This window comes from Ascidiella aspersa, chromosome 6, assembly GCF_963924565.1.
Source record: "Ascidiella aspersa chromosome 6, kaAscAspe10.2, whole genome shotgun sequence".
NCBI lineage: Eukaryota > Metazoa > Chordata > Ascidiacea > Phlebobranchia > Ascidiidae > Ascidiella > Ascidiella aspersa.
Window position 1 is genome coordinate 2,523,471 of NC_139452.1, and position 22,936 is coordinate 2,546,406.

The 22,936-nt window shown below is 34.6% G+C and overlaps 6 protein-coding genes across 6 annotated transcripts in view; 4 read left to right on the plus strand and 2 right to left on the minus strand.

The window, feature by feature from the left end:
* The first annotated feature begins 1,423 nt into the window (after window positions 1–1,423).
* Window positions 1,424–4,188, plus strand: LOC146139132 (body wall muscle protein HR-29-like). The gene is made up of 4 exons (XM_083392106.1): window positions 1,424–1,551; window positions 2,162–2,265; window positions 2,800–2,950; window positions 3,930–4,188. Exons 1-4 carry the CDS (start codon window positions 1,454–1,456, stop codon window positions 4,099–4,101), a joined length of 525 nt encoding a protein of 174 aa, XP_083248232.1. The 5' UTR covers window positions 1,424–1,453; the 3' UTR covers window positions 4,102–4,188.
* Window positions 4,189–5,299: 1,111 nt separating this feature from the next.
* Window positions 5,300–8,145, plus strand: LOC146139133 (membralin-like). Its single transcript, XM_083391643.1, has one exon. It carries the CDS (start codon window positions 5,371–5,373, stop codon window positions 7,633–7,635), a length of 2,265 nt encoding a protein of 754 aa, XP_083247769.1. The 5' UTR covers window positions 5,300–5,370; the 3' UTR covers window positions 7,636–8,145.
* A 694-nt stretch (window positions 8,146–8,839) lies between these two features.
* LOC146139134 (protein transport protein Sec61 subunit gamma) lies at window positions 8,840–9,484 on the minus strand. Its single transcript, XM_083392014.1, has one exon. The coding sequence runs from the start codon at window positions 9,353–9,355 to the stop codon at window positions 9,149–9,151; it is 207 nt and encodes a 68-aa protein (XP_083248140.1). The 5' UTR covers window positions 9,356–9,484; the 3' UTR covers window positions 8,840–9,148.
* A 942-nt stretch (window positions 9,485–10,426) lies between these two features.
* On the plus strand, window positions 10,427–11,137 carry LOC146139135 (STING ER exit protein-like). Its single transcript, XM_083391447.1, has one exon. It carries the CDS (start codon window positions 10,456–10,458, stop codon window positions 11,104–11,106), a length of 651 nt encoding a protein of 216 aa, XP_083247573.1. The 5' UTR covers window positions 10,427–10,455; the 3' UTR covers window positions 11,107–11,137.
* Window positions 11,138–11,983: 846 nt separating this feature from the next.
* Window positions 11,984–12,812, plus strand: LOC146139136 (ER membrane protein complex subunit 6-like). The gene has a single exon (XM_083391448.1). The coding sequence runs from the start codon at window positions 12,005–12,007 to the stop codon at window positions 12,347–12,349; it is 345 nt and encodes a 114-aa protein (XP_083247574.1). The 5' UTR covers window positions 11,984–12,004; the 3' UTR covers window positions 12,350–12,812.
* A 779-nt stretch (window positions 12,813–13,591) lies between these two features.
* The window catches only part of LOC146139137 (doublecortin domain-containing protein 1-like), a 36,808-nt gene continuing 27,463 nt past the window's right edge, over window positions 13,592–22,936 (minus strand). The window contains exons 29-40 of the mRNA XM_083391697.1: window positions 22,658–22,805; window positions 22,089–22,200; window positions 21,421–21,622; window positions 20,585–20,832; window positions 20,050–20,181; window positions 19,259–19,346; window positions 18,706–18,835; window positions 18,061–18,248; window positions 16,725–16,828; window positions 16,104–16,226; window positions 15,206–15,428; window positions 13,592–14,614 (exon numbers count right to left, since the gene is read on the minus strand). Of these exons, the coding sequence (XP_083247823.1) occupies window positions 14,403–14,614; window positions 15,206–15,428; window positions 16,104–16,226; window positions 16,725–16,828; window positions 18,061–18,248; window positions 18,706–18,835; window positions 19,259–19,346; window positions 20,050–20,181; window positions 20,585–20,832; window positions 21,421–21,622; window positions 22,089–22,200; window positions 22,658–22,805 (1,910 nt within the window). The 3' untranslated portion in view covers window positions 13,592–14,402. The remainder of the gene's footprint in view (window positions 14,615–15,205; window positions 15,429–16,103; window positions 16,227–16,724; window positions 16,829–18,060; window positions 18,249–18,705; window positions 18,836–19,258; window positions 19,347–20,049; window positions 20,182–20,584; window positions 20,833–21,420; window positions 21,623–22,088; window positions 22,201–22,657; window positions 22,806–22,936) is intronic.

Below are 22,936 nucleotides of genomic sequence, written 5' to 3' on the forward strand. Positions count from 1 at the left end.
AGCCATTTCAACTTGAAAGGAAAATTTATTAAAAATGGTAGGTTTAAACTTTCGTCTTATAACCAAGTAAAAAATACCTTTAAACTTTTCAATTTCATTTTTTGCCTGTTTAGGGATAAGAATGACGTCATTTGGTATCGGAACACGATATATATTGCCGATAGTATCGGGTATCAGAATAAGTTGTGAAGTATCATCCCTCATTCAGAGCCCTTCGGTGACATTTGTCATGGATTTAAATTTGTGGTGAAACATCCTTCACAAGATAACATGCTGCCATGTGTCGCATGTAACTTGCCAGTCAGGCATCACTAATAGCTCATAACGTCATGCATGTTCCCAGAGGAACGCTCGTCTTTTATGGTGAGTTTGTGTGGAGCTGTGTCAAGGCTTTAATCATTTGTATTTCAGTGCAAGACAGACTTCGCAGTTTAATCAACTCGTAATGTTGTTAACATTGAGACGTCTGGTAGAATTGAGGCATTTTTATGATGAACCAGTATAGTCGTTTAATTAGCCATCTAATCGGTAAGCTACTGACTTGCTGCGCATATTTTAATACCTATTAGAAAAAATGTAGCTTGGTAATAAGGCATTAAATACAACTCCAAAAATGACAGAAAACATAGTATCCTAGAAATAAAATATAATACTATTTTAAGCAGTATAACGCAATTGTTTGGTTGTGACGTCATTTTTCAGTGAAGTTGGTACAGTACGTTACTAATTAACGTGATGACGTCATCCTGGCGTTTCAGCCACCAAGGGCCGTGAATAATACCGACGTGCGCATGCGCAGTACAAATTTCGAAACTGATTTGGACACAATGGTAAAGTGGAATTGCATATGGTAAAAAAGTTTCCAACCTGTAATTGTGGGTGGAGGAGTTGTATGACACCACTATGAGTGGAATGCTGATTATGCGATGTATTTGAGTTATGTAAATGGAGGGAATACGGGCTGTAGAGACGTAGAGAAGGTTGGTTAAAAAACCTCTCTGGCTCGGATGTTTTTCAACCAACACCTCAGTCCTGGATAGAGTTATCTCTAATATTTTAGGCAGCTATACAATACAAAAAAATAGTAAAAAGTTGAGATTTAAATTTCAACAATCGCCTCGTTTGTCATTTTAAATAAATTTAAATAAAAAAGAAAAGTCACAGCATGATACCTGCCCAACCTTTTTCGAGAGTTCTACGAAAATTTTCACTCAATATGTTACTTCATTCTATATGTGGCTTTGGTACAACTTTTATATTAAAAACTTATCTCAATATTGTTTTCTTCCAGCAGTTATAACCGTTCTAGCCCAATATGTCCATGATTCCCTTTCCCGGTGATTCCTCGGACCACTGGCCCATGACGTCACGGCGGTTCCAGGACCCGATCGGGTACGGGGGATTTCCCTACATGGCACCGGCGCCGCGCTGGAGCGACCCCCTGTGGCCGAGTATGAGAAGAGATCCCTCTCCTTGGATGAAGCAAGCTAGGGAGAGATTCTTGGAGATGGAAAGAAGATTTGATCACTTTATGGCCAAGGTCGACGGAAGGTCAGTCGACTGCTGCGAGACTAAATCTGCATCGAAAATTTAAAAACAAAAATTAGGCAAAAATATTGTTATTAACACATTCCAAACGCTGTTACACGGATGAACTTTTTTATAGATTACGGCCAACCAAAGCTCAGTAGTTAAAGAGAAAAAAATCTACGACTTTGCTTATTCTTTCGAACTGAGAAACATCTTTAATTTTCAACAATTTTATGAAGCCTGCGTCAAAATTATGCGAATCTATATCCATTTACCTATTTACAATTGATTATATTTAAAACGCCATTAATTCTCATAATAGTGCGAATGCTATAATTTTTATTTTTTTTAGCATAGATTATGCTTTTCAGACTGTAAAAATCACTAAAGTCTTTCAGACAAAAGATTTTGAGAAACTAAAACTGCCGTTGGACAAAATAGAATTTTCAGTAAAGTCCGAAATAAGTCTGGATTCAGCGGGATGTAAATTCATGTTAATTATTAGATTGACACATGTTGTTGTTGATGACTTATTGATTGCTTTATATCAATATCAGGGATTTCACTTGCACTCGGTAAATGCCTATAGTTGTTTTAGCCACAAACATTTCAACGTCCTTGTTGTGTCCAGATTCAGCGGGATGTTGAGCTTGGTGGATCTTAAGGAGGACCTTGATACGAATCTTCCCATACAAGTACAGCACGAAGGAAAACCAAGCATCACTGCAAAGGATGGTAACTATAATGGCACCTTATCAACATAATTCATATATGTGACTTTCAGTGTCAAATCGGTGTGCTTTGATGTTCAATATTGCTAGGAAATATTATAAATTGAAGGTCGCTTAATAATAAATATAATTGAGGTGGTTTAATAGTTAGAATGGTGTTTGAGGTAGAATTGCAAAAAAGTTGGACTCGTATACTTCATGGTATTTCGTTTTCATGCTTTATGAAAGTATAAACGCGATACTCCAATCAACAAAGTCTTATAAAATGTCTGTATGGTTGTTCATTGTTTTTTTTAATAAATTGTAATTTGACTAAATCAATAAAAAAACTAATCTTACACAGCGTGGTAAAATTTTGAAATGTAACTCAGTATCCAGCCCAACAACGTATTTTGTTGTTAACACCGGAGTGTGTGTTTTTATTTAGCAAAGATATATTTTACGCCAAATATTGTGTTTAGCTTAACACCGATAAACCACATGTTTCGTCGATTGGGGTCGCCAAGGCTCCATTTTACCATTTTATCCGTGTCTGTAGAATCGCGGCGCGGTTATTACCGAATGGACATCAACGTGCAGGACTTTAAACCGGAGGAGGTGACGGTGAAGGTGGATGAGGGCAAGGTAATGGTGCACGCAAAGCGAGAATCAAAGAACGAAGATAACGGGATGTACGCCTATACCTTCAGGTTGGGATGGTTTCGGTGTCCACTATGCTTAGCAGTGTTGAAAACAAGTCATTTCCAAATGTCCAAGTCAAGTCAAATTTAATAAATAACAAGTCAGGTCCAAGTCAAGTCATAATTAGAGCAAGTCCATTTCAAGTCCTTGTCATAAAAATAACATTTGTTAACTAAACTCAAAACTACGATAAACGCAACTAAGAAAAAAGTGAAAAAAGTTAGTGAATAGTGAAAAAATGCTTAATGAAAGCATTTCATTTTAACCCAAGTCATTCTCCAAAATACTAAAGTCAAGTCATTTGAAAACAGTGACTTATGCCGTTACAACACTGCCACTATGCTTCGGGTTTATTCCGAGACCAATACTTTTGTGGTTGTTGTTTGGCCGTCCTTATACCATTACGTCATTACTATTGTCTTTGATAGCCCGCGACGAAATATATTTGGGCCACAGTGATGCATACTTTGACGTGTTACGCCATGTGAACTCATGTATTCTATAAGGTGTTTCGTGCAATATGCGAATCTCTTTTATGTTCCCAATACGTCACGCACGCACCTTTTTGAATTGAAAGTTTTGCCAATTAATCCAAATAAATTTATTTTTTAAGACGTTATCTTGTGACGTCCACCCTAAAATTTTCATTTCTATATGGCGTAGTGCTTAATATGGAAGTATGAATATAAATAAAAGTTTATGCCCAACTATTGGAACCCGTAGAGCATTACACAAAATGCACACACGAAATATGTATATAAAAGAATAACTCAATACCTCAGTTGAAATTGTTGGCACTAAACGTAACCAATTGTTTCACATCTGTTTATTTACATACGTAGACTATTTAGCGGAAACGCATAAAACACGTAAAAACATTTAGGTTTTTGTTTCAGTGCAAAAACGCTGAAAGCGAATCGCGTTTAAATTCCGTAAAATTTAGACAAACTGTCTCAAATTTGTTACAAATGAAAACTTGTGATTTAGAGAGTTTAAAAGAGCCTTCACTCTACCAACTGGAATGAAAACAGAAGATGTAAAATCGTCGCTCTCTGGCGACGGAATATTAAAAATCGAAGGACCGCACGATGTCAGCAAGGAGCAGCTTTGTTTAACCGGAGAAATTCCAGTTAAAGTCGATCACAAAGGCGAAAAATAATAAAAGACAAATGCTAATAAAAAATATTTGTTTTGTTGATTTAGAAGCGTTTCTGTAGTTGAGCAATAAAAACATGAGCTAGTTTCATGTGTTTTTTGTTGTGTAGTTCTAATGTGTAGTTAAAAGCATGTTGGAAGGTTTGTTTCCACACATGAAGGAAGTAAACGATTTGCAATAATATTTAGCAGCAGAGATTGTTTTAAGTCTGTTAAGTGTTATAAGGCAGTTGGTGTTTACTTGTTAAATCGGAATTATATTGTTTTCTTAACTCGTTTGTATAAAGTAAGAAAACACAGGTTATTATTCAGTGTTGGTGGTTTACCAATTAAATACAATTATAAACAGTAAAATGTTGGTATTTATTTGTTAAATCAAGCAATGCAATGACGTGATGTTTTCATTTTTTGCCCTTTGTTATCGAAATTCAGAATATCTATTATAAAAATTTTAGAATACAGATGTTACAGAACACAATTTTTGGCCAATTACATAGAATGGCTAAAAAGTTTTTGATTTGGGTACTATTAAATAGTTAGGTTTAATTATTAACTTTTTATATAGAACTTTATGAATACTCAGAATTTAATCTAAGCCTGTTATAGTTGTATAAAAGAATGATGCCCTTTTGTCAAATTATGGTTTAAAGTATATGAATAATTTAACAGGGTTGAAGCGTATGTTTCCAAAGTCATTGCTATTTAATTTATTGGTGTTCTGAAGTATTGACCTTTTTATGACCGACTTTAAACTAAAATTTGTACAAATATTAAAAAAATTAGATTATTTTAGCTACAATAATGTTAATATACATCTCAGTTGTTACTAAGTATTAAAGATCTTTTTGGCACTGGTCTAGAATCCTACCACAGCGTTACAACAATTATTAAAGCAATGCACAATATTTGGGTTGGGGTGAGGGTGGGTCAAGTATTATTATATTTATTATTTAATAATATTGCTTAACTACCCAAACCCGCACTCTAACCCAAATAATGTTCGTTGTGATAGGATTTAGACCAGTGTCATCTTTTTTGAATTGGGTTGTAGTAACCAAATTTTACAACCTTTGGTTTGGGTAGTAATATGTAGCTTATTAGGAAGCATTAGATTGTATTCATCATTTTTTATTGCGATAAAAGCTGTGGTTGTCTCATAAACTATGTTTTAAATCCGTTTTAAATTTGCAGAATGTGTAACTTTTAAGGCTTTTTAGTTTTTATAAAAGAACAAATGGTTCTGAATTGAATTGTAACCTTTTAAATCTACAAAATGGATTCTTTGGAAACTTCAACAACCGAGCAACCTTCTGAAAACACCTCTTCAGAAAACAGTCCATCGCCAGAAGACTCACCTAAAATACCTCTGGTCAAAGTTTCTCCACAAGGGTCCCAAACTTCAACCCTACCACTGTCTTCAGAACAAACTCAAAACCCTGATAATGAGAATGAAACTTCTGAGGATTGTAAATCTACAGAACAACCTGAAAATCCCACAGAGTTGCCTCAAAACCCTGTTCCAGATAATGGTAATTCTTCAGGCTGGGAAACTGACACTTCAGTAAACACAACTGTTGTTGAATCCCCAGCTCCGCAAAATGCAAACCAGCAGAACAACAATCAGCGAGCGGGGCATAACAGGAACAATAACTCGCCTTTTTATAGCCGGGAAGGCTTTTTTATGCATTACTTGTTCATAAATCTGTCCGTGCGTTACGCCACTTATTTTAAGGTGACTTCTCGAAGATTACTCGAGTTTTTTGCACTGATAAACGCACTTGCAATGCTAGCTGTTCTCGTTTATGTCCATGTCACTTTTATTCGATGCACAAACGACTGTTTAAACCATGTGAAGGACATTTGGCCGAAAACTGGGATTCTTAGGGTTCAGGTGTCCAATAACGCGTCATTACCCGAATACAAAATGTACTTTATGGACGAACCATTTGTTAATTCTCTATCAGTGGAGTCATCTTCGTACAACACTGTCCTGAGGTATTCAACACCTGTTTCCTATCAAGATATCATCAACTTCAAGTCGAAAATCCACAACCGCATAACATCCAAAAGCACTTGCCCAAACAACAATGCCATCAACAGTTACTTCCAGTTTCTTGAGGTCTTGGGACTTCGGCCAAACTATTCTCCCGTTTTAAAACCAGACTTTGAGTCTAGAGTTAAAAAATCCTTCTACAAAAAGTTGCAGTCAATTGTACCAGATGTTACTGTAGAATACAAAAACAAGTTAAGCACTGTGAATATGATTAATCAAGAGTTGCTCTACTATGAAAATGTTGACTCAAAATACGACCCATTCGAGCCAAGTCCGATTCGTGATTTCTATGCCATTGAGTATAGCGAAGAATTTGGATTTCTAAGATTATCAACAGAATCTCGAAACAAACTTGCAATCCCAACTTTGGTGGTCAACCTCAATCCTGAAAAAGACGTCTGCTTTTCTGGTGCCTTTAAAAAGTTCATGTTGTCAACATTTCTCGGATATGACGACTACATAATGACTAGCATTAAAAAGTTGGCGGAAAAGGATAATTCACAAGGATATTTGCACAATCTTGTAACTGGCGAGTACTTCCGTTTTGTTACGATGTCAATCAGTCATGCATCATCGGGTGTGGCATTTTTAGCAATGGTTGTGTTCACGCTAGCTGTAACAATGCTCCTACGATATTCATACCACCAAATATTTGTGTTTATGGTAGATCTTCTGCGTTTAATTGACACCGACACCCGCCTAATATTCCCCGCCGCCCCAATGCTGACAATTATTTTAGCTCTGGTTGGGATGGAAGAAATAATGACTGAGTTCTTCCATGATTCAACAGTCGCATTCTATGTGATCTTGCTTCTTTGGGGTGCCGACCAGTTTGACGTTATTTGCCTTCATACAACGATAAGTCGACGTCACTGGGTTCGTTTCTTCTTTCTCTATCATTTCTCCTTCTACATTTACCACTACCGATTCAATGGACAATACAGCAAGCTGGCTCTCTATACTTCATGGCTCTTTATACAACACTCAATGCTTTACTTCCTTCATCATTACGAGCTACCGTTAATCCGCAACCAACTGATCATAATACAGAACCGCAACAACCAACAGGCAAGAACAGACAACAACAATGGACCTGACAATAACAGCAATAATCCGACAACCAACGATTCCACGACCGACCAAGTTCCAATTAACAACTTTCCGAATCCACTAGATGGAGACCTTTTCCTTGATGATGATGCCGACCAAATTCCGACTCATCCTACAATATTCCCGCGACAGTTGTTTATGAACTTACATTTTATTGCAGCTAAAGTTGCCACTAGTCTACGAGATTTGGTGAAACGTTTTTGGGAAAAGCTTGTATCAATCTTTCTGATTTGCAAGTCGGACATTAGCAAAATGTGCACAGTAGGATTATTTTGTATTGCTGTCGTTATATGTACAGCGGTTTTAATTCACCTTAATCTTAACAGAGCATCTACTCTAAATTTGCAGTTACAAAAAATTGATAAATTTGTGTAATGATTTTACTTTAGGGAGCATAATGGTTGGAGATTGTAGTTAGACATAGAATGAATATCAAAACCCATACAGAAGTAGGTAGCATTTCGTGGACTTTTTAAATAAATCTTTGTAGTTGTTTACCAAGTACTACCTACTTCAGTATGGTCTTTTATATTCATTCTATGTCAACTTTTTGTTTTTATTACTTTTTTTATTTATTTTATCATAATTGCTAAGGTTTTTTTTTTATTGTGTGAATTTTCTTTTTTGTGTTTTATTTTGATGCATACACACTACACAGCCCCTAGTTCAACTTTAGGTAAAAAATGCTTTTAAAGTTGTAAGATTGTCATTGGTTTTAGTGGAAAATATTTCAATTTGTAGATTTTAGGTGATGATCTTTCTAATTTTAGTTTCATGCAATTTCTGAAAAATGCTTTTGCTTTTGTGAAAACACTACTTTTAGCAATGTACGATGTGGCGTGGATGTATTTTAAATAAATTGTTCTTATTTGTGGTTAACACACAGCAACATAATCTTGAAGAATGTTTGCATATAAAACAGCTTGTTTAGTTACGCTACCTTAACAATTTTTTGATACTATTCGGAAAACTGTTAATACTAGGACATTAAATTTGTTAGCTATCCATTGACCGTGTATGTTAGTGTTTCTCTACATATGGATCACAATCTAAACACGATACTGTTTAATTTAGTGGATTGTAGACTGCCATAATCCACTTGGTTAGGTTAACTCCAAATGTTTGAGAAAGTTGTGGGTGAAATACAATACATGGCAATTAATCAAATTCGAGTTTATTAATGCTTTTTGAGTTACGTTTTGGTCACTTTTAAGTTGATTTACTAGAATATGGTCGCCAAAGCTTTGCTGTTACATTTACACAAAGTATTAGTACAAGGCTGAGAAATAGTGTTGTAGACTAAGGAGAATAATATTTATTTTGTATTACTTCTAATATTATTGGCAACATTTCATGTTTCAATGAAACCGATAAAATTCCTCACTCTATCATGGAAATTGCTGTTAATTGCTAGCTGCCTTGAAAAGTTGGATTTTGTAATTGTATAAAACAAGTGAAACTAAAAAAGCTAGCTAAAAAAATGTAATTCAAAATATATCTTTGCATTTCTACAATAACATGATCAGCTGGATAAAATTTAATAATTTCTAGTTAACATAATGAATAAATTAATCAAATCTTTCATTTTCCCACTTTATTCACAGAAAATAGCAATGTAGAACACCATCTGTATTCGTCGACAGATAAATCGCAAAAGTTGACAACAATTTGCAAATATTTAATTATAAAACTTTGTGTAGAAATATAGGTTTAAACAATAAACTACAAATTGGCCCGAAAGTTTTATTTAAGAATCATACAGTAGAAAATATTCAAATTGCACTTTTTGTCTTTAATCCGGGTGTTTTAACAAAAAAAAACACCACAAACTGCTGAACGTTGAAATATACATTCGAATAAAAGTTTTTTGCGTAAATTTTCGATAAAATTAACTTCCCACGATGATATTGTTGATGGGAATGTGAATAAGCTTGACGAAAAATCCAATAAATCCCATAATCGCGAATCCGATGGCAGTTGCAATGGCGATTTTCTGGAACTCTTTCCGGTCAGGTTTCGTGCATCTTTTCACCAAACGAATTGAATCTTTGGCGAATTGCTTTCCTGGCTCGACCCAAGCGGTTACTTGATCCATTTCTAGTTAGTTAGTTTGGTTTCTTCGCGATAAAAAAATGACGTCCTTTCGATGTCGGCGCTTCGAGATAGTGACCAATTTTTACGTCACAATTGAAAAGGGTTGCAAGGATGATCCACGTCACCTGGTGACGTCACTGAGGAACTTTTTTCGAACAGTTCTATTGTTCACAACGACTCGATCGCCCCGGGGAATTTATTTTATTCCGGTCGACGTTTTTATCGGCGCTTCTTTTGTTTGATTCAAAACGGATCGTAAAACCTCTATTATCTTTAATTTACGCATTGTATGAAAATAAAACAAAGAACTGGCAAACACACCTGGAGGCAAGTCTTTAACTTTTATTCACATGGTATGAGAATGTCTTAGAATGAATTTGAAATATGTTTGGCTTTATTTGCAAAAAAACTCATATTAGTAAACAAAACATTTTTTAACGTTAAAAAATAAATAATTTATGTCCCGGAAGAAAAAAAAATTATTTCAACATAAAATTCTTATATGATAAATAGTCCCTTTGTCGATACTGCATGTACAACTTTTTTTACAATTTGTAACTTACTAAAATATATTTACTGTTAATTAAAAAATATTTTTAATCTATTTTGTAATAAAGAGTCATCCCTAAGTAACTGAGATTAAACCAAATACAAACTTAGTAACAAATAATTAGTTTGTGTAAATGTTTTTAGATGCTAGGCTCTCTCTTGCTTTTAACTCATAATTTCTTTTTCTGGGTTCTGCCCATTTTATTTTGTAGTATTTTTGGATATCGATGATCCACTCATTAAAGTTAAATATATGTACCAGCAGTTATTTTGGCGCTGGTCTAGAATCCCAATTCTTAAATCAATGCACAATACTTGGGTTTGGGTAAGTCAAATATTAATATATTTATAATTAATAAAAATGCTTGACCCAACCAAACGCTTACCTGCACCCCAACCCACATAATGTGCATTGTGGTAGGATTCTAGACCAGAACCGGTATTTTGTTTAAGACCATTGTAAATGCCACTTAATCACGAAATTATTTAAAAAATTTCAGAAAACAATACAGTTAAGGGAAAATATATGTTTTGATTTAGGTTTGTTTAAAAATGCCTAAAGTAATATCAAAGAGTGTTGTCTGTACAGACAGCCAGGACCAAGAAGTGTACGGAGAAAAGCCGTTGTACACTTACTATTGCTTGTGTGGACAAATGCTGTTTATTCTCGACTGCAGCTTGGACCGACTACCTCTAAGAAAACGCGATAACGCTCGAGTAATCGACAAAACGAAACACGCAAACAAAGTTAGCAACATTGAGAATTGTGAATCGATTTATATTCGGAGACAGGACGGAATCGAGCAACAGTTCCGAGAAAAATGCACCCGGTGCGACTTGCCGGTGTATTACCGCCACCAGGAGGCATCAAAGAACGTCCGCTTCATTCTTAACGGCGCTTTGGTTAGCGAGAGCGAAAGCTCGTTTAAAACGAACATTTACAAGAAGCAGGATCAACCAAAAGCGGTGAAGCTTGTCAAGCACACAAAGAACATGGGAAAGTTCAGTTCCGTCACAGTTTCGACGATGGACGAGGATGAAGACGCGTTGGAAGCGAGAGAGATCGCTGACAGTTACGCCGCAAACGCTAAAGTTATCGAGAAGCAGCTGGAAAGAAAGGGAATGCTCGGGAAACGACAAACGCTGCAGACCGTCGACGATATCAAGGCAAAGAAAATGAAGGGGACTTTAATTGATAACTGAAAGCTGTCAAAAGAATATGTTTGTTACAAAGATGTGGAAGAAGTTTGTTTCAAATAATATATTGTGGTTGAAAAAGCCAGTTAGTCGAAGAGTTAATGAGAACTTCCAAGGGTGTATGTAGAATTGCTTAGCAGGTTTTATTTGGAAAAACTTTTAAATTCCTGCTTTTACTACAGTAATTATTTTGCTTATTTTATAAACATTTTTTTATGTTTTTTGTGATCTTTGCTTTTCACATAAAAACAAGACTTTGTTGTCCCATTCCAACAAGACTTTGTTCAACGTTTGGATGACCGCAAGTTATTTTGCTTCGTTAAATATAATTTTACAATGTTTTCTTACTGCTACTTTCCTATGTCTATTTGTGGAAACAAGTTTTTACTGATTAGGCCATTCTTGTAAAAATATATGTCATACATTGTTTTTGGATTTATTTATTTCATGTTAGTAGTTACATGTAATTTTTTAAGTTAATGCCATGCTTCCTAAAATGGATTTGTTTTAGTTCATGAGATTAATTTATCTATTGAACTTGTTATATTGGAAATGAGTAATATGGAAGATAAAATAAACAAAGCCTGTTTACTAGTAAATATCTTTCGGAATTTTTTATGGAACCAGTACTAATTCCACAACAAAAAAACTCCATAAATTACCATAACTGGTGGTAAATTTAAACACTTGTCATTTATTATACCAATCAAATGATGTTGAAAAAATGTAATGTTTCAGTAAAACAAACGATTATCTGCAATCCTAATTTGTTTAAAACAAAAATGTGAATTTATTTTTTACATACAGTTTGTCCTACAACTGCATAGTAATGTTTTACATGTGGTTTAACTTGTTTTACTTTTTACTCACTCTTTACAGGTACCTTAATAAACTTATCATAGGCATGGGTAAAGAAATGGGTCGAGTTTTGCCCGATGTCCAATACATCAACCCAATGACAGTTCGAATGAACATGGCAACTGCAGAATATTGTCGCACCTCTGTGTCAGCACTCAGCGGGGTCACAGCCGGCATTTTGGGACTCACAGGCTTGTATGGATTCGCATTTTACATCGTTTGTGCTCTTTCCCTCTTTGTTGGACTTGTAGCGAAAGCTGGAGGCAAGAAAACTACGGCAAAGCAGTATTTTATGGCGAGACGGCAACTTCTTTTCAGTGGACAAGTGGGCGCCTTGTTCACCTACATTTTATTCTGGACCTTTCTCTATGGGATGGTTCACGTTTACTGAATCACCATCTCAGAGATTTAACACGATCTCTTCTACATGTTATTCTACAGCGTGGAAGCAGTGCAGTATAAACTGTCAACACCATTTCTATTTCACAATATTATTTCGCAATTCCGATAATTTTGGTTTTGCAGTTCAGATTTAGTAATTTATTAGTTTTTGTTCACTATAAGTTTAAAGCTATTCGATTAACATAATCCTCTTAATGTATAATTTAACAACCAGTGATTACATAGTTGGTTCCCTGGTCGCTTTTGTTTTTCTTGATAAAACAGTTATGTGAAAAATTCACGGTCGCTTTGTTAGATGAAGATATTTGTGCTACGCTACGAAATGAGTTTTATGCCTGTGTTGTTTTTGGTGGAATGTTTGCAATGCTATGACATGTTTATTGCCGCCAATACATATTTGTGCAATGTTTTTGCTAGTGTGAGTCTTGCATTGTTAGTTAAATTGTAAGGTTTTATAAACTGAATAAAATATTGCCTTATATGAACAACAGCAACTTTTATTTGAATAAAACTAAAAAACAAGCTTTTTTAGTGAAATTTACAACACAAAGAGTTTTAAGTACAATATAAAAAAACTTAAAAGCTTTTTAATTTTTAAGGTTTGAAAAACCTGCTTCGATAAGGATTCACTTGAAATTTGAGCACAATTTTTTTTATCAAATTTGGCAAGGTAATTTAGTCTAGTGGTTTAGCCCTTCAAATATTTTTTAAAATGTATTTTTATGAAAAAATTCGCTGACTTTCTTCAGCAGCTTGATATAAACTAGTTTATGTCAGAATTTGGGGGAAACTTAAAGCACAAAACTATTTAAATTAAAGAGTGGTGTTTTTATCGAATTTACTACAAAATTTAATTATTCAAGAAAATATATACCATGTTTTTAAATGAAGTTAGCAAGACTGCTTTTTTATTTTCGAGATTTTTCAAAATGATTTTGTTTAAAGGGAATATACCGTATTGTTTGTTACAGCCAACTAGACTAGAAGCACCATATAATGCTTTAATCGGGAATTTCGGACAATATAAAGTACTAAAGTGTTTTGAAGTAAAATTATAAAATTTGACAAGGCTATAGTCTTGCCCATTTTCGACTTGTGGGAAATATCTAATAATCCACTTTCAAAGGTGGACTTTTTCATTTTTTTAAGTTTTTTTATGGCAATTTTTCCATAGTTTTCAGCAACCTGAAAAAACAAACTAATTTTTTTTCGATTGTACAGCTCTATGGAATAAATACAAGGTTATTTTTAATGACGGAATCAAAGACAAACAAAATAAATTTCAACAAAAAATAATAATTATAACACCAATCTCTAGAAACAAATCACAATGCTAACAAATGCTTCTTAAAGCCATTAATGCAAATAAAAAACAAGAATAAAACAAACAATCTACATCAACACCTAACAGACCACAATCCAAAATATTTTTCAATGTTTGAATTAAATTTCGTCATTTTGAAAATTTTAATCGTTAATGGTGATCTACACTATAGGTAAAATCGTGATAAATTGTTTTTTTAATTGCGCCAGCGCTATATATTTTTTTTAAGATGAACTTCAAATTAATTTTTTTAGAGAATTATAAATGCGCAATACGATTGCAAGTTAACAAATCTAGCAGCAACAAATCATGCAAAAAATAAGGTTAAATCACCGAATACTTGCACATCACCAAAATACATAAAAGTGAAATAAAAAGCGAAACTACTACATCGAAAATCAATTTTAATTAAAAACATGTCAACAGGATAACTAAAAAGATACATTAAGAAAAATTGATTTTAAAACACCACAAAAATGTAAATAAAATTATTTCAAATCTATATAAAATAAAAGAAGGCGAAACTAAAACAATAAAATTACATTTTATTCTACCAAGTAAAATTGTCAAACATGATTTTAAAAAACCGCAAAAATTTAAAAAAATTAATTTTATATTTATAAAAATAGTGAAGCTATAGAAAGATTTAGGTTGTTTTGCTGTTGATTTTATAATTATTCTAAATTTAAAAGAGTTTTTTAAAGAAAAAAAGTTTTTTTTATTCAACATTCCAGGCCACAGCGGTTTGATTTTGTTCAGAAGTTATTTCAAGGTTAGAAAACGGGTTAGAGGTCAAACCGGGTGGGCCGTAAGGGTCGACTCCAACTGTGGTCAGGTCATGACTAGTGACTGGGACGTTTGCGGACTCTGGACCTTTCTGTTTGCGAACTTTGGCATAATTGGCCTTCATTTGCATATCGCTTTGTTTGGCTGCAAAAAAAGTAAAACCAAATTTAAACTGGAGAATTAAAAGAGTTGATTTGCACTTTTCCGTTAAACTAAGAGGAAAGTCATCGCTTGTTTTACTAAAAAATAAAGTTGAAATAAAAATCGAAAATCACCTATAATTACAATTAAAAAAGTGTTTGTTTTACAAAATAAAAGTAAATTAAAAAAAATGACCCTCTTTTTCATAGAAACTATTTATTTTTTAAAACAAAAAAATGTTTAAACATTATTGTTTAATGCAGAGATAGTTGCTTTCTAAAGTTCTTTAAATGCATTGCTTCCATGCATAAAGAATTACTTCTTATTTTTTATGAAATTTAAATTAATGTAATAAGAAAGCGGAAATAAACGAAAATGATTTCTAGAGAGGCTTACAAATTATTTTTACAAAAATGTAAAAATAAAAATATTTTTTTCAGTTCTTTTAAAGACTGGTGTTTTCAGTGACAAAATGGATTTTTATACTGTGATTGAACAACCAAATTTGTTCAATTGATAATAAATATTTTCATATTTATATCATATTTTAAAACTAAATATTTAAAAAAAAAACTAAAATATTTCTACACTCACGTCTTCCTTTAAGGGATTCCCCTGAAGTGACACAGAGCAACGAGTCTCTTTCAATTCCATCGAACGAGGTGATCTTGGCGCCGTCCTGGTCGTACAGGGACCTGGCCCGTTTGGCCATGTTCAGGCGCACCGTGGCGTCCGACAAAATCTCCCCTATCGACTCCCCCCAAACGTAAGCAGCTTTGTTTGCACTTTCCCCCTTCTGGTAAACCATCACACGTTTCTGCAAAGTAAAAATAATTTGTTCTAATTTTCGGGTTAAGTTAAGCAACTAATGAGTATATACTGGTAAGTATGTAATGTAATGTACAGACAGATACTGATTCTTTAGTTTTAGGAATTTAAGACAAGTGACGGTCTTTTAGGTTAAAGTGTATATCGATTGAACCAAAGCAGCGTTTTGCTTAATAAATATTATTTTTTTATAACATTTCTAGCGTGGCATAATTTGACTCTGCAAAATGCAAGTGGTAACGCCATGCTGGAGTGAACGATTTTTAACAGATTTAAATTCGGTTAGGGTTCAAGTTCTTTTAAAATATTCGAATCCGTTCCGGTTCGGTTTCGTAAAATAAAACGGTTCATAAAGTTCCGGTTTGCGAATTTCGAATACAAGTTTCAAAGTTCAACAATTAGAGCAAGTTTGCAATAAAAGGGCGCCACGGAGTCCAATCACGTGATGTACGCCGACCAATCAGCGTCGGTGTGTGCAATTACGTCATCATATTGTGTTCTTGTTGTCGAAATATTGTCGTGCAATATAATTAGGCCGAAATCCCCCCAACTTTAGCCGTGGAGTAATCCGACAAAGTTCTCCCCGTAAAACAGCTTTTGACTTTGTTCGTCTGGACGAGTCTGTTGCTAAAACCATTACATTTATGTAAAATTCTGTTTTTACCTTGACAGGTTGTCGATAAAGTTCTCGGTTGAAGTCGATCCCCTTGGTCTTTTGAATCGGATGAGAGGGCCGTTGCTCCGACAAATGTTCTTCCAAACGATGAACCAAGTCGATTTTACTCGCCTGAAAATCAAACTACAAGGTTAATGAAGTTCAAATATATTTTCTAAACCGTAAAAAAATCCTAAAAAATATTTTTAAAGGTAACAAAATTTAAAAAAAATACTTAAAAGCTTTTAAAAGGTGATAGAGGTGTTATAATTTGGCCTTGTAAATAGTTTTTCAACTGAGTCAGTCGGTCTATTAAGCATTTCCGTGCTAGTAATGCGAGCTTGAAATATCTGAGATGAGATAACTCACGGCCTTCTCTGAACTATCTGACAATACAGTAAGTTATGCCACGAAACAGCAAAAAAATTATACCTTTAGTGGATTTAGTGGACTTAATTTTTCCGCATTACTTTATTAAATACGTTTTGCGAAATAAAATACCATAATTAATTTTCAATTTCAAACGTACATATTCCTTAGGTTTTCTATAATTAATTTTAACTCTGCAAAAACCACAAATAATCCTTTTGATATTTTATAAGGTAGAATTCTGAAGGTTAAATATTTGACCTCTGACTTAGTAGTCTCCTGCCAGCCTCCCTGAATGAGGATTGGTTGTTGCGGACTTTTCGTTGGTTTCAATTCGTGGGGAGACATCTCCTTAAAACGACGACCTTTAAAAAAAAATTGTTTTGATGTTTTTTTTGTGTCGAGTAATGTTTGGTACAATTTAGTTAAAGTACTTGATGTAGAAATATAGTTTTCAGTCAGAATAGTAATTTTATATCTCACTGGTAGAATATATATAATATGTGGGATACATTAGTTGTACATTTTTAACCAGTTTATAAATTTTCATGACGTTATTTTTATATTAAAAAATACACCCAAACATTGTTTCTTAAGATGTTTAGAAAGACTGAAACGGTGCCGAAATGTCTCAAGCGGTCTCTCAAAATATGGCTGTTTGTAACTTATAAACTATAAGGTTATTTGTTCATCCTATCATGAAATAAGTGTAAGCGGTCTCCCAAAGTCTTATAGACACCTCTGTAAAATTGCCCCTTTAAAATATAGTTTGTTTTTGCCAAATTACAACTTTTAAGAATGTAACTAACGTACGTTAAAAAATAAAACAATCCTGTTTTGACGTTCGATAAACTTTTCAGGGCTTTAATAAAAACAAAAACAGATCAAAATTCCCCTAACCCAAAAAAAGTGTTTTATAATTTGTTTTTTTTTTTAATTATAATTCTAAAAGGAAAAAAACTTGCGTTTAAAAAGTTTAGAAAACATTCTTGTTTTGACGTTTGATACATTGTTTAGGGCAGGGGTTCTTAAACTTTTTTTACCGCGGACCCCTAAATTTTTTTTTGCTTTGCATGGACCCCGGTAGACAGGAAATGCTCCAAAATGACGTCATAAATTGACGTCACAATACAAATAGACTTCATGGCTCTGTTATTTCGGTCCGAAAAATGTGAAAGTTAAATGAATCTAACTATACATTCAGTGCAAAACCGTTTAATTTTGAATTAAAGTGTTTTCTTTTTAAAATTAATTACTTTAAGTATACACTAGTTCTTTAATTAGGCCTTCACGGACCCCCAAATATCAGTTCACGGACCACCAAGGGGTCCATGGACCCCAGTTCAAGAAACCCTGGTTTAGGGCTTTATTAAAAACAACAAAAACAAAATTTCCTCTAGTATCTAGATTTTTTGTTAAATTATGATTTTCAAAAGATAAAACGTATGTTATAAAAAAAAATAAAAAACATTCTTGCTTTGACGTTTTACACTTTTCAGGGCTTTATTACACAAAAAACCATCAAAATCCCCCTAGTCGAAAAAAATACTAGCCTCCAGCTGCAGCCTCGCCGGTTCCCACGGCAACATGCGCTCACCTTGCATATGTCTGATCACGTGCTTCTCGGTGTCAACCACGAGGTTATCGACGTTTCGGCCCATCTGCTCACCAACACGCTGCGACACCAAGTGTTCGGCCACCCCCGGCGGAACGAAGTTCTCCCCACACGACACCCAAACTTCCACCGGGTGGCGTAACACGACAGCAAGTGGTATTTCATCAGGTCTGCAAAGAAAAAGTTTCAGTTGCATAAACATGAGGTGATTTTTTTTAAGTTTAATTCGGTCCCTAATTTTTATTTAAAATTTTATTTATAAATTAAAAAAAAATAATGCCCAGAAGCAATCTTCTAAAATTTAACCATATGAATTACTGAAGTCGGTAAGCCAACCTAATTAAACGATAGACAATTAATTTTGGGTCGCGTTTCATGGATTTGGAGACACTGGGTTAAAATATCCCTCTATACTTAAATAATATGAATAGAGAGGTTCGTTTCATCAGCTTAAAGTGAGGTTGAAATTTTGGTTTAATTTTTTAAAAAAAACATTTTTTAACAGTCCGCTTGTTTGTTTTTTAATTTGGACGTGCAATTTTTAGTCGACGATTTGAACTAATTTCAGAATTAAACAATAACTATTTTTCAAGGCTTTAAAAACGTGTTTTTTTACCAAGCACTTACAAGCCTTGCATATCAGGGGATTTCCCTCCAGACGGCGAGCTGGTGGGAGGTTTCCTGCCACTAGGTGGCCGCATGCGCGTAATAAGTTGGGGGTCTTCGTGGTCCGGTGTACCCTCCGTTGAGTGGGCGTCTGGGGGTAAAATAATGGTAAATAGTGCAAAAGCAAGGGGTGGGCATTTTTTGATAGGGGGCCATGAGAAATGGCAAAAAGTATTTGGCCGGATCAAAAGAGGAACTCTGAAATATATTTAATATAAAGTGGGATTTCCCTAAAGAAAGCACTTTCCAACACATAAGTTAAGCTGGTCATAAAAAAATTTAAAGTTTATTTAAAAACTTTTGAAAAAACATGGGGTTTTGCAAATAAATTGAAATACCGTTAAAAAATCAAAGACTTTGTAGCACAACGAAACACCAACAAAAATTTCAGCACATTAATGTTTTTCCAGAAAAATGTAAAAAATATGCTTGAGTCATTTTAAATTACGTCACGTCAGTTGGAAGACGTTTCGTTATATTTTAAGTATAATTTAAGCGTTTTTGTCGAACTTACTGTCGTCGTTCTTCTTTGGGGAATGCCCCTCGGGTTCTCCCCTACCGTACACCGCATCTTTATCGCCAGAAGCCCAAAGACTTTGAGCCTGGAACAAAAATAATGAATTTCAGTAAAAAGTAATTCTTTTTGTCAAATATTCCTATTTACCAATATTTTATCTTTAAAATTGATAGACGTTTCGTTCAAATGATCTTTTGTTTTGTCATAAGTCTGCTTTCGGTTAATTAAATAGCAAAGTTTTCCCGCTGTATTTTGTTTTTTTAAAAAAGTATTGTATATATTACAGAGAAATCAGGTGGCACTGTATCAAAGTTTGACCTGATGAAGCACGGTTGTCCAAAAGCTTGTCGAGAATCAAATACAATTTGTCTTTATACAGTGCCACCTGATTTCTCTATTTAGAATTAGACAAATACGGCCAAATACAAAGATGTATATATTATATATCCCCCTTTTTTTTCAAATTGGCGTAGCACGGTCAATACTGAACCAAACGTGCTCAGATTTGTTTTGTGGGTTTTTTAGACGCAAACTAACAATTCCAGGGGGGCCCACTGAAATTTGACAAAAAGGTGTTTTTTTTGAACAACCCTAATATATAATCAAGTTATTCGAAACGTTTGCTGCCGACTTTTGTATGGGCATAGATTGGTCCTATGTTGTAAATATATTTTTTTAAATTACCTAGAAACTATTTTTCAATTGCAAAAAGTAGAAAATATTCTTCTTTCTTTGTATAGAGTTCGGAATTGTTTGAAAGTTTGATGCCGTATTTCAAAGTTTGTCACCTGTTGTTGGTTAAAGTTGTTGACTGCCCACTGGACAAGTTGCTCCATGTGAAGAATTTGCATCCCATCGCAAGTGTACAGACGCCGCGCGGCGTTTCCTAGCGACAGACGGTGAGTACATTGTTCCAAGATCTAAATAGAACCAAAAAGCTTTTATACCATCAGCTTAACCCAAGCTAGTTAAATAAATACTGTGTGCCGCGGTGCACTAATGGTAGTTAAGTGTGCCATGGAACTTTGTGTAATTAAAATTTTGTAAGAAAATAACTTATTTGTATTAGAAATAGGCTCACACGCAAAAAAATTTGTTGTTCTCTAAAAAGTGAGCCGCGAAATACTGAACATATTTTTAGTCTTTCGCACAGCTAACAAGACTGAGAACCACTGCTAAAAATAAAAACTATATGTACAAAAGCATATTTTTCATTAACCACGAACGTATACAGGAATACACCAAGGGGTTTGACGTCAACGTGACCCCTAGGTTTAACCCCCCCTCCCCCTCAAAAAATACCCCAAGAGCCATGAATCTCACCCCAGAAACACTTGTCCCAATAATCAGCTCCGGGGATTTTAACCTTCCCTGACCGTTTCGCATGGCTAGCACTCGACACGCTTGGTTGGGCACGCTGGTGTTTATTTCACGGTTGATCGACCGCAGGCTAGTCACGTGATGCAGCTTGTCCAATTGCATGCTCCAGTGGCTCAAGGTCGAATCGGCCTCGAAGGTCGAAAGGTCAACCTTGCCGTTTAGGAAGGCGAAACTTCCGCGTTGTTTCAAACCTGAGACAATGGAAGAACAATTAAGACATTGAAGAAAACAAGTTGGACAATAGAAACACAATTATAAGTAACAAATGTAAAGCAGTTAGGGCAATCATAAAGAAGTTAGACAATTAAAAGACGTATAAGAATATGAAGAACAATTAATTCGACAATCAAAAAAAGCCACTATAATACATTTTATTTTTCATTTAACAATAAAATAAACCACAAAGGGCAATGATGAACCCAAGCCAAAAGAAGGGTTAGAACATTGCTAACCTCACTTTCCCTGAGGTACCTGAGCCTTTAACAATAAAAATAAAATTGGTGTGTTATTGAATCTAAATATTTGCAAAACAATTTGATATAGCCTTCTCAGGTTTTGGTTTTAAAGTTTTAACATAGTTTTACGGAAATGGTCAAAAAAAATCTTTTAAAATATCAATCTTAAAAACATCAATCACATATCCAACGAGATTATTGTCTTTTGTTTGCGTTTTTTTATGTTTTAATACGGTAAGTACAATCCAAGACTATTTTTAGCCGAATCATAAACTAAAAAAAACACAAAAAATTCTTTCCAAGTTCACAGAAACAAAAACTCACCGTATTTTCGGGGATTCCCCATCGCACAAGCGAAACTCCAATTAGCCGGTGCTTTCTCGAGTTGGGTGATTCCCCTCATTACTTTTGCGCATGAGCAGCAAACCAGGATCGGGTCTGGGCAATTGTTCCCGGGGGACAGGACCAGGTAGCCCTCCTGGTTCAAAGTTTGCGCCCCCGCTACTGCGCATGTGCAGATCGACATCTGACAGGAAAAAAAATTAACAACCTAACTTTTCGAGTAAAGAAGCGTGCTTTACTAAGTTAGGCAAAATAAACTTAAGATAACGATTCTAATTCCATAATTTTATAACAGCCTTTTTAAATAATTAATTGTTTTTCAAAACAAAATTATTTCTATAACTACCTTTTAAATACAATTGGAGCTTATTTAGCATAGAACGAAATATATTGCGGTAAAAAAAAAATTCTTCAGTAGGCAAAAACGCACTTGGCTAAGGTAAATCCACTTCTTACTTTGAAGTTATTAAAGCTGAACCAAACGTGTTTTACTGGTCCATTTTTTACAAACAACTTTAAATTTATACTTTGAGAAATGTAAGTTATTTTCCTTTTTACTGATTACATAAGAACAAAAAATTTGGTGATACAAAGCGGATTTGGAAAATTGCTTTATATACCAGAAAGTCGTTCAAGGATGTTCAACTCACATGGTTGGCTGCAGTAACTTCCTTGTCAGTTGTGTGTGAATGGAAAGCATGGATTTGGTCGCTTGTCGGATCCCAGAACCACTTCTGGTGCGAACGACCCTCGCTCTCTTGTCTAAAAACATAACAACGAAGAGTTTTCGACTGCAAGTATAAGAAGGTTTGTTCACTTCAGTTTTAGTATTTACTGGCAGGGGCAGCGTCGGTAGCACACCACGACGTATTACAACTAGGGAAGTCCAAAACTTGACATTTAATTGCAATGCCGATACCCGATATTTAGAACTAAAAATATCGCAATCCGATACTAAATGACGTCATTACTGTGCTTAAACAAGCAAAATAAATAAAACAAATACGTCCAAAGTGATTTTTGCCAGGTTAATAATTCACAGTTTGCTTTAGCGTTGATAAGTTCAGTTACCTCCACTTGTTTGCCAACCTACCAATTTTAAATCAATTCCCAGTTCAAGGCAAACCGCCGCGTTTAACCACGAATCCAGGAAAAAATTCCCGATGTTAATTTAGATGGGGTCGGTACCGAAGCAAATGTTTGGTGACCTTTTACTGACCTTATCTGTTGTATTGTGACGTAACAACCCTCAAACGTCACTTCTTGGTCGGTTCCGGGTTTAAACGGCGGCGGGGAAACCCCCAAACCGAAACGGGGGTTGCACCGGAGCCGTATGAACCCGTCTTCAGTGAGAACCCATTGTTGGACTGGGGAGGGAAAAATATTAACGTTTCTTGGACTTATAAACAATAAAAAACGGTAATAATACCAAAAGTAATAAAATTATTAACAAACTATCTACTAAAACTTTCGGACATATCAGTTGGTTTACTCGGTT

Coding starts and splice junctions, on each gene's coding strand:
- LOC146139133 (XM_083391643.1), top strand. CDS start 5,371: ATGGATTCTTTGGAAACTTCAACAACCGAGCAACCTTCTGAAAACACC.
- LOC146139136 (XM_083391448.1), top strand. CDS start 12,005: ATGGGTAAAGAAATGGGTCGAGTTTTGCCCGATGTCCAATACATCAAC.
- LOC146139134 (XM_083392014.1), bottom strand. CDS start 9,355: ATGGATCAAGTAACCGCTTGGGTCGAGCCAGGAAAGCAATTCGCCAAA.
- LOC146139135 (XM_083391447.1), top strand. CDS start 10,456: ATGCCTAAAGTAATATCAAAGAGTGTTGTCTGTACAGACAGCCAGGAC.
- LOC146139132 (XM_083392106.1), top strand. CDS start 1,454: ATGAGAAGAGATCCCTCTCCTTGGATGAAGCAAGCTAGGGAGAGATTC. Junction 1,552..2,161: donor ATGGCCAAGGTCGACGGAAG/GTCAGTCGACTG, acceptor TGTTGTGTCCAG/ATTCAGCGGGATGTTGAGCT. Junction 2,266..2,799: donor AAGCATCACTGCAAAGGATG/GTAACTATAATG, acceptor CCGTGTCTGTAG/AATCGCGGCGCGGTTATTAC.